The 11,235-nt window shown below is 32.4% G+C and overlaps 1 protein-coding gene across 3 annotated transcripts in view; it reads right to left on the bottom strand.

The window, feature by feature from the left end:
• LRRC7 (leucine rich repeat containing 7) overlaps positions 1-11,235 on the bottom strand; it is a 111,650-nt gene that overhangs the window by 96,200 nt on the left and 4,215 nt on the right. For 2 of the 3 annotated variants that reach the window (XM_008587375.1, XM_008587376.1), the window contains exons 2-5: positions 9,906-9,975; positions 7,578-7,677; positions 4,976-5,100; positions 2,716-2,964 (exon numbers count right to left, since the gene is read on the bottom strand). In XM_008587375.1, the coding sequence (XP_008585597.1) occupies positions 2,716-2,964; positions 4,976-5,100; positions 7,578-7,677; positions 9,906-9,975 (544 nt within the window). The remainder of the gene's footprint in view (positions 1-2,715; positions 2,965-4,975; positions 5,101-7,577; positions 7,678-9,905; positions 9,976-11,235) is intronic. The other variant, XM_008587377.1, reaches the window with a different exon arrangement.

The raw sequence follows: 11,235 nt of genomic DNA, 5'->3' as shown, positions 1-11,235 counted from the left end.
GGACTTGGATTCAAAAGTTGTACATTTAAGGCACAGATTAACCCCCCAACTAGCTATCAGCTGCTTATCTTTCTTTTGTTTCAACTCATGTGAAATGGGAATGATAATATCTTTCCCACATATTTGGGTTAATCTAGAGCTAAAGTGAGAAAATGTGAAGGTCCTTTGAAAATATGTAAGTTCTATGCAGAGATTAGATACTATTTCTAATATCAGATTTTACTCATCTACTTTCAAAATCTGTATTACTTTGGCAATCTAGGCTCTACTCTGTACGTATCTAACCTTAATACCTGTAAATGTCTGGATCTTTTTTTCAGGTTGTATGCAACAATAGTTATTTATTCAGTATCTACCATGTGCCAGGCACCATGCTAAACGTTTTATAGGGATATTTAATTTATTATTAATTATTTATATAATAAACAATAATACTAATTATTAATCCTATAGGTTAAGATATAAATTAATATTTACATGCTAAATACTAAATGATTAATTTTTTAAAATTATTTTTATTTATACATATTTATGGGGTACAGAGTTGACTATAGGTATTTGTGTGCAGTATGTGATGATCAAATCAATATTCTATCTGCCCTCCAAAAGGAGGAACAGGTAAGAATTATCCTACCTGATGATTTTTTTGGGGGGGCTGGCCAACATGGGGTCTGAACCCTTGAACTTTACGTTACAAGACTGTGCTAACCAACTGAGCTAAGTGGCCAGCAGCTGTTCCCACTCTACAGAAAGAAAACTGGGGCTCAGACAGTGCAAGTAACTTGCCTAAGGTCATATAGCTAATAGGTGCAATGCCCAGGTTGAAACTCATCTTTCTGACACCAATGATTATACTACACAAGTATTACTTAGCTTAGAGACATTCCCTTGCATAAGTGCAGCACATATTTGTACAATGTTGTGGAAGAAAGTCTAAAATGTGAATTGAGTTATATAACAGGATAATTTCAAATTTAAAAAATAAAGTAAAGTAACAATATTTTATAATTTTAAAAATGAAAGTATAATATTTTATAATTCTGTTTGTAATCCCTATACAAGCATATTTTATGCCCCTTTACAGATCATTTTGCTTTCCTACTTTTAAACTCATGTATGCTGTGCTTAAAAGATGAATAAACATGATCATAAGCCCAGTTATACCAATAGTTTAGTAATACTCAATACTAAAGCAGTTTATTCATATTTCTAAATATATAGGCTTGAAATATTTCCTTATTTCTAATATGGGATAAAAAATAAATTCATTTATTATACACATAAGTGAAAAGTTCTATCAATTATATTCTTATAAAATTGTTTTATCACTCACTATAAAGTATTTGCTCATCTCACATATACATTTTATTAAAATGCAAAATTTTTACTGAAATATTAATTTGTTTTAATTTTGTAAAACAGAAGTGTTTCACAACATTCTATATATCTCAGATCTAAAAAAAGTGCAGTAAATGCAAATAGCAGCTGCAAGATGTTGGAGAACCCCAAAACTTAGCAATAAAGAATTACTTAATGCTAGCAGCAGGGCATTTAGGAATGATATCTTAAATTTATATAGAACTGTGTTTTTCACATATTATATTATACTTATATAATATAATATATTATATTTCATATCATAATTAAATTTTAATTTGATTGTAAATTCCAGTAAGAGAAAAAAATAGTTAATGCTTCAATCATTGATTGTTAAATATTACCTTATTCTAGGAATTAACTGAAATATTTTACAAAGAAAGGAAACCTACAAGGAAAATGTTTTAGTTAGGAAAATGCATTCTTAGCTTGCCTTATATTATAGAAAAAATATAAGACACAGAATAAGAATATAGTCCATTATATGTGGATGAGAAAGTTTACAAAAAATGCAGTGTTCTTTTATATTCCATTAAGACATGTTTTTTTCTTTTCCCCATTAACCTCTTCAACACCCAACCCACTGAGATAAGGAAGCCCTATTTGCTACAACTCCTAAGTCAATCTTCTCTTATAGGAATTCGTATCATCGGTGTCTTCAAATTAAAGGAAATTGATGCTCTTCAACAGATGTCTATCTTTGTGCTCCACTGAGATAAGGAAGCCCTATTTGCTACAACTCCTAAGTCAATCTTCTCTTATAGGAATTCATATCATCGGTGTCTTCAAATTAAAGGAAATTGATGCTCTTCAACAGATGTCTATCTTTGTGCTCAAAGTCCACTCTCAGCAAATCTCAATTTAAATCTTATGCTATTTTAAGAATCAAATTTTAACTATTTAATCTCCCCCAGAATTGACATCATTAAAAAAATGTGCGTATGGTGGAAGGGACAATTTGGATTGTATTAATAGTGTCATCAACATTCTGCCCAACTATTGGTATTCCCACACTTTAAATTAAAGAAAAAAAGTCTTTAAAAATAAATAAATAAATAAATAAAAACGAAGCACCCAAATTAAAAAAACCATGCCAGATATCCCCACCAATAGGCACCTCACATGATGCTCCCTCCCCTCTGATTTAATCTGCCCCACCCCATTGCCAATGTCAATATATAATCAAAAAATTAAATTGGGATCCAACATTGGCAATTTGAAGGTTTCTATGTGATCAACATTTTTTTACCCCAAATCATGCAAAACATACCCCATTAACCACTGTTCCAAGGTTGCTTCTACATGGGGGGTTCGCCTACCCCAAACACCTAGGCCTACCTGTCTGCCACTTAGAGAGGGAAGAGTGGTGGACTGTGCTGCCACTGGCAATGGAGTACACATGCTCCTTTCTTGCTGGAGGCCACTTATACAACCCCATGCCAGCTGTGGGTCATTCTGGGGGACGGGCATATCTTGGATCTGCTGATCACACCTGGCCCATGGTGTGCAGCAATCGCCAGACAGTCTGGCAGGTTGGAGAGTAATCCCACGCTGGCCCCTTTCCCAGGGGGCTTGGCAGGAGAGATCCTGTGGGAGAAGGAATCTCCATTTTCTGGGAGAAAGAGGAGCACTGTAGCAATACTTTCACTTTATCATTTTTCTATTCTCAATTTTTTTCTTTCACTCTGGGTAATGCATTTAAAACAACCATCATAAAATTAGTTTTAAATCCATGTAATAAAGCAGTATCAATATCTTATGAAGCTAAAGGGTGACAATTTCTTTATACAATGCATCATTCATACTACCCTATACATACTATAAGTAGGGCATTATACTCTAGTCCATTTGACAGTTGCAATCGTTCCTTTTTATTCATGTAAATTAAATGTAAAATGGTGTTAAATTTAATGTACATGTAATGAACCAGAAAAGTGTGATTAATTTAGTGTAAGATTTCAATATATTTTATTTATTATATTTCCACGATGATTTATCTAGAAGTTTGTGCTCTAATTTGTCCAACAGACAATGGCATTGGGAATTTCAAATTCGTCAAAGCCAGGTAATTTGAGATTTTGGAAGTATACTTTGTTTCACCAGTATATAAATAAACCTAGAAAAAACCCTCTAAAGTATAATGAACCTACTCTGATTATAAACAAATTTGATCATATACTACACAAACAGGGCTTCTAAATAACTTTGTATTTGTATATTTTATGTTTTCATTGGCACATATACTAGAATATATTAAATGCACTCTTTTATTCTTGAAGCCTTTGAATATAGATTTTCAGGAAGAAGCATGTAGTTTTTGGCAACTCAATGAAATATAAAAATGCATCAGACGTTCAGTATAGAATGCATCATCCATTGATTCTGGATTTAACGCATGAAATTATTAAAAGAACTGAAATGTTCTAAAGCTTTGTTTGTTTGTTTTTAGTTTAGCATTATTTTTTCCAGGAATTCACAAGTTAAAAAAATGTCTCTTTGGTTGTTAGATAGCACTAACCAACCATCGAGAAACATTTTTTTTTATACCCAAATCCTTAATGAAATTGTCATTTTGGATTTGGGAATCCATTTAGGGTTCTCCATAGTGAATATAGGTAGGCCTTGTCAGCATGTGTGCAGTTACCTTACTGTCAAATACTAGTAAGGTTCTATAGCATGTTGGTTTAAGAAATACAGTTTAGAAAATGTGAGAAGGAGGGTACAGAAAAGAACATATAACAATCTAGATTTATTAATAGGATGTATACACAATTATTTAGGTAGTTAGTCAGCAAGAGTGAGAACTGTTAGTACTGTGATGAAAAAAGTGCATAAATAATATTATAAAAAATTAATGAGAGATTCAAGTTGTTGCCATACAATAACATGAACATCTGATGATAAAATCTAAATCAATTCTGATGATATTTGATATTTTAAATAATATCAAATTTTAAAATTCAACCTTTTTACCTGACATAGATTTTTTTTAATAATATGCTTTGCGGTGAAAAATCAAATTTATTTTCCCTAAGGAACATCACCTGCCATTAGGTACTTACCTTCTTTAAAGCCTGCCTTCATATTTAAGGGAAGTCATATATTCTTCTCAAGTACCCCAGAGACATAGCACTGTTCAGAGATTTTAATGCCAATGTAACATGTTAATCAGTTGGCCCTTCCATAAATGTGTATTTTGGCTTCATACAATCTGCATGATGCCTTGGTCAGTGATTAAAAGAAAACCATTGCAGGGTGTCAAAGATGAAATAAGATGCTTAGGTAAAGTCCATTACCCAGATTTTTTTTTTTTAATTTCTCTCAGCTTGAATCTCTCTCATATTGTTATTCTGAAGGATGAGGTGGCATATCAAATTTGTCCAGTCAAAATTGGGACATTAGTCTCTTTCTGAAGCACACCACTGCTTCCAGAATGACCAGCCTGCTGCTGTAATAAAAGGTACCACCGTGAGACCTGAAGATGTATCTGACCTTCTAGCAGAGGTTACTCCATTTGCTCCAAAATCTATTTGAATAATAACAATGGGGAAAAAGAAAGGAGTAAGGAGAAAGAAGAAATGAAAGCTAAAATGGTCACCTTAACTTTCCCAGCATTTTCGTCATCTTCTTTTTTTTCTTCAAATTCAAAGGCAACAGTCATGCGTTGTTGTCTCTGTTCTTCCCACAGTGTAGGGTTAAAGCTGTCACTGTCTGACTGGAAATCTACAGTTAGATTCCAAAGTATTATTGCTTTTTTTTACATAGAGTGTTATTAACAGGGCTCAATACACTATGCAAAAAATTGGTGATAGGTACTATAAACAAACACAAAAATAAAAAATAAAAGGAAAAGGAAAGAAAGAGGAAGAAGGGAAGAAGGAAAAAAGAAAGAAAGGCAGAAAGAAAGAAGAAAAGAAAGAGAAAAGAAGGAATAAAATTCCCTTGATATTTATTACACGGCCTTTTACATCTTAAATTCAGCTTTCCTAAAGTATTCGTTAATTACATATTGGGATTGGGAAGTTTTTTGGTGTAGAGAATGTGCTCTCCATTGGATAACAGTAATAATATATACAGCTGGACTAAGCACTTTAAACATTATCACTTTTAATCCTCACAACAGCACAGTGGCAGTATTATCATCCTTATTTTCCTAATGAGAAAACTGTAGCTGAGTTTTAAGAGACTTGTTCAAAGTCATACAGCTTCTCCGTGGGTAATGCAGTATCTATTTCATGTCTGTGTGATTGCAGAGCCCACGTTTGCAACCACTAACCTCTATCATGACTTCTTTTATTAAAAATATTATGGGGCCGGCCCGGTGGCGCACTGGAGAGTGCGCCGCTTCAGAGTGCGGCGGCGCTCCCGCTGAGGGTTCGGATCCCATATGGAGACTGGTTCCCGCTCACTGGCTGAGCATGGTGTGGGCGCAACACCGAGGGTTGCGATCCCGTTACCGGTCAGTAAAAAAGACAAAAAGGAAAAAATAAAAATAAAAAATATATTATGTAACATTGATTTTTGCAATAACGTACTTAAGACTGCAGCTTGTAAAAAAATTTAGACTGTATGTTGGGGCAATGGAGGGGAGCTTGTTTTTAGGATAGAGAACATGTGGAAAACTTAGTCTTTAACATTAAGGTTTCTATTAGTTTAAATGTATCTCAAATCAACAGGGAAAATGGCTTATAAATCTTTACATCAATTAAATGTAAATTAATAGGCTAATGGTAATATCTTCTTTGAAACATTCCTGTGAAGATCACATGAAAAAGCAATAAAAGTACTTAGTTTAAGCTAATTATTTTCCAAAGGATGGCCTTTATTATATATTCCATTGTTTGCTGCAAGGGATTATGAAAATTCATTTATTATACTCGTGCCTGAAAAACCACAGAGTGACTTGCTTGAAGTTTAAGAAAACTTTTCAATTCCCAACTTTTCTTTCCTCAAAGGAAAAGAAAACACCCAACTAGGTTAATTTCTTAATACTACACCTTACCTAACTAAATCTATCTCACACCCTGGGACAAATTAGGGATTTGATCTGAGACTGGATCTCAGATGACACTTTCCATTTGTCCCTACATCTTTTTGAAATGAAATATTTTGATAATCTAGGGATATTAGTAAGAAAATATAAGTAAATCTGCATGAATAAAACATAATCCTTAAGACTTTTCTTATATGATATGTAAATGTGGTGGTTTTTCTCTTATAAATTCAAAAGATCAATTTTACTGAAGTCTGAAAAATATATATCAAAATAATCGTTCCTTTTCCTATTTCTGTAAGTCAAAATTTGAATGTAAATATCCCAAAATGATTCACTTACATTTGGAAGTCAAAGACTAAAGCCATTTATTGTAATTACCCCTGAAAATAAACAAGTGGTTTCTTTTATAAGTTGGTTGGTCTCATTCCAATGCATAGGGTGAATTTAATCCATGGGTAGATTAAAGTGGGTTTACTCTTCCGAGCATTACTGTTACTCTACAACTGTAGAAAATGTGCATGGTAGCCTGTGCTGGCTTGGGCTAAAGAGCCTATGCTAAGTTTCAAATAGTAAAGGACAAACCTCTTTTAAAATTTTTATAAATGATGTCTTCATTGGATACAAGATTTAATTATTGAAAAAGATTTAGGTTTTAAAAAAGTGTTCCTATTATAGTTGATGACACTGTTTAGGGAAACAACTTAAAAAAGAGAGAATGGTTATTATTTGCAAGCCATCTCTTTATGATAGGTTGATGCATAACATGAAATAATCTAGGGCCTGGTATTACTGAACTAAATGTTTAAATTCTGTTCATGCAATAAGTAAACAGGAAATAAACCAGCTCATTGAATCTTCCTTAGTATTTGACTGGCCTTAGCTTGTTTCAATTAGCTGGGCACCACATTTGGTTAACTAGTCCTGGGTCTTGTCATCCACCAAGAGAAGAAGTTGCTCCTAAAAGTCAACATTATTTTCATGTAGGATATAAAGAGAAAGAGTTTTGTTTTTGGAATTTTACTTAAAATATTATTGCATAAAAGATAAGACTCATGATTAGAGTAAGCCCCCAAATGAGACACGTGTGTCATGTAATTACAGGCTTGCCCATGAACCAGTTCTCCTGGCCAGTCGTCAGAATAAAATTAATCCTTTTTACCCATAATCATTATAGGTATAGGAAAAATTTGTACTGACAAATTACCTTCATCACCACGAGGTTGCTGGGGAAACATGTAGTTAGTCAATACTCTTTGCTTTGTTTCTGGATGGGCTTCAGTTTGTAAAGGGATAAGGGCTTTAGACTGGAAACAAAGAACATATAAATTAGGTTAATAAAATTGCAAATATGAAAAATATTTATTTTGTATAAGATAATGGTCAACAGTCTGGCCTCACAGAGATAAATGAACAATAAAGGGAAAAATGAGGAAAAAAAGAAAAGGACTAAGAAAGTATTATGTAAAATCAGACTATTGTTGAGGAATATTTTCAATTTCTAAGGTTTTCACAATGAGGTTTTCTTCTTTAGTACACTGTTTTACAAGATTTACCAAAACCTATTGAACTGAGCAATGTCCGTTTTAATCCTGAAGAGATCAAAATGTGTTAAATGTTTTCACTAAGTAAGCTTTTGACGTGGTTCTATATGCTTATTCATTTTCATGAACTGTTGTCCTAGAAAGATTCACACTATGCAAGATCATCTACGAATTTATTTAGGCTAAAACATAAGCATTCATTTATTTTTAAGAGATATATTTTATAACCAAAGATAGGGTCCACATACACATAAGCAACTTTACCTGTATCTTAAATATCACAATATATTTATCTATGGCCATATTTTATTCTCTATTATTAATTTGATTTTGGAAATACTATTTTGAATAATTTTTATTTATTTATTTTTCCTTCTTTTAAAAAAATTTATCATTACACAATGTGAACATATTTTGTGACTCTTTACCAATTTCTCCCTAATCTCCCCTGCCACTCCTCCTTTCCCACCTCAGGTGTCCTCAGTTCAATTCTCTCCTTTTGAGAGTTCAATTAATTATTGATTGTTGTATCATTGTTTTTTGTTTGTTTCTTTTTAATTTATTTTTATTCTTTTCAGCTCCCACTCATGAGTGAGTACATGCAGTATTTCTCTTTTGATACTTAGCTTATTTCACTTAACATAATTTTCTCTAAATTCATCCAAGTTGCTGCAAATAGCAGAATTTCATTCCGATACTTAGCTTATTTCACTTAACATAATTTTCTCTAAATTCATCCAAGTTGCTGCAAATAGGCTAATGGTAATATCTTTAATATCAACATCATTCTCTGTAGAATTTTTTTAGAACTCTGATATCATATGCCAGAAATATATTGGAAATGATCATATTATCTAATGTATTGAAAATCTGCTTATTTTATGACATTTATTAATAGGAGTGAAGCACAAAGGGGATTACGGATACCAGCTTGTCTCATGAAATGGAGTCAGAAATACATTAAAACTGTGTTCTAAATAAAAGTTAAACGATGCAGTCACTGTTCTGCTCATTCTCCCACAAGAATAACAAATCATGATATTAATAGATTGTTTCATTAGCATAGTTCACAAATCATTCCAGAAATGACTTACTTATAATGATATACTGATGCCTTGAAAAATCTATAGTTACTGATAAGATTTAGATGTGAATGACAATCTAATTTTTTACTCAGTTGATGAAAGCAAATGCTATAATGACTGTGGGAACATAAACATTATTCTTACATTTACATTCCACACTTTATAGAGGTTATTTTTAACTTTTCACGAAGTAGCCCAATAGCTAGAAGTATGAACAATTCATTTACCAGTAATGCTATTTTTATGTACAGAAAATAATGATAAACTAAATTCAAGATGGATTGTTTTAATTTGGTCATTCATATTTTTGAATAGGTGTTTGATATTTTGGTAACACAAGGAAAAGAAAGATTAATAAACTATATCAAAATTGTCCATCATCAGTTCTTCTAGTGGCAAATCAGACGTCTTCAATTGTTCCTTGTTATTTCCAGTTAATAAAATTATTAGGTAACACAAGGAAAAGAAAGATTAATAAACTATATCAAAATTGTCCATCATCAGTTCTTCTGGTGGCAAATCAGACGTCTTCAATTGTTCCTTGTTATTTCCAGTTAATAAAATTATTCATTAACACTCAATTACTGATTCAATTATAATCTATTTTCATTAACCTAAAGAAAGTAGAGCTAAAAAGTTAAAAAAAATAGTCACTTTGTGTATTAGATCTCTGAGAATGAAGTAGATGTTATATAGAAGTATTTAAAGAGGGTAGGGTTTATAGTACTGTTTTGTGTAGAGCAACGTTTGCATGCTACCTTTACAAAAATCTCTCCTCCAGGGAATAAGAATCTATATTTCATAGTGAATGTCAAAGGTATCTACTGATGACAAGTTAAGTAATTCAAAGTTTCGATTATAGTCCATTTTAATAAACAAAATAAATCAGGTAATAAAAGTTTGTACCTGATTATCAGAAAGCCACAAAGCTGCAAGCTCTTTAAGTTTGGTAAATGAGAATGGTAAATTCTTCAATCTGCAAAAAACAAGAAAATTCTAATAGCATGGGTGAGGATGGGTAAAGTTCATTTCTAAGAAAAATTATTTAAATATTCTAACTTGTTGATTCTTCTTTCCAGTCCTTTCTCCATTGATCAGCATGAACAATCTTTAAAAAATTAAAATCTCCTATTTACACCCTTCAGATGCCTTCCTCTGTATCCTGATAGAATCAAAAACTGTTAACATGCTTTGTCAGATCTTAGTAGGTCTAGCCCCTAAAAAGCCCTACAGAAACTTCTGCTACTCTTTTGCTGACTTGGTCTCATTAGCTCCACTGGCTGTCTATCATCCTTCTACAAGGTTAAACCAATTTCTTCTCTCTGTCTGGAATATTCTTTCTCCATGCTTCCCTTGACTAAATCCCATATATCCTTGAGCTCTCAGTTTACGTGCCATTTTCTCAAAGAGGCTTTTCGTGACTTATCTAAATTACTTTCCTTGAGTCTCAAAGCACCTTGCAGTATCCTTCATGGAATATATTGCAGTTTTCAGTTACATATTTATTTTTGTGATTATTTGTTCACTTTGTGATATCCCCACAGAACTGTAGCCTCCAGGAGGGCAAGGGGTCATGTCTGTCCTACTACGGAAGGAATTTACAGCTCCTAAGGTTATGCTGACCTCCAGAAAGTGTGCCCTTTTGTTCTTTCACCCTTCATACATTGTTTAGTAGATATTCAAAGAGGCAATCTTTAAAAACAACACTTTTGATATATGTGAAGTTTGGCATCAGGCTTAGTATTCAATAAAAATTAAATATTTAGCTTTGGCTTCAGCCTTTGGAGGGCCAAATTCCCAAATGCCTACTTCAATATTTTGTCTGATATTCAATATACTGTCTGATAATTGTGTATGATCAATAAATTGTGATCACAGAGGTTACCATCCTAGCTAGTCATTAAAATGAGGAGTAGAAACAAGGCATACCTATGAGATTTATTGCTTATCTCTGCATGTTTACTTTTGAATACAGATAAACATTTTAGATATAACATGGAATGAAAATTTCCTTAAGTCTTTAAGATGTTGGAATTTTATCAGTCAATTGAGGGATAAACATATTTTGATAGTGGAAGTAGAAAATATACAATAATTAATAAGTATCGTTGAAGTAGTTAATTTCATGTATGAAAGCAGTTAAGCACTTTAAAATAATTTAATAAATAAGAAAAGAGCCAATACAAATATATTGACAGTGTGCATTAGCTAGATAACTTTAGAAAGTATACAATAA

Source organism: Galeopterus variegatus, unplaced genomic scaffold (genome assembly GCF_000696425.1).
Source record: "Galeopterus variegatus unplaced genomic scaffold, G_variegatus-3.0.2 Scaffold4360, whole genome shotgun sequence".
NCBI classification, from domain to species: domain Eukaryota; kingdom Metazoa; phylum Chordata; class Mammalia; order Dermoptera; family Cynocephalidae; genus Galeopterus; species Galeopterus variegatus.
This window is presented reverse-complemented; position numbering and strand designations above follow the sequence as displayed.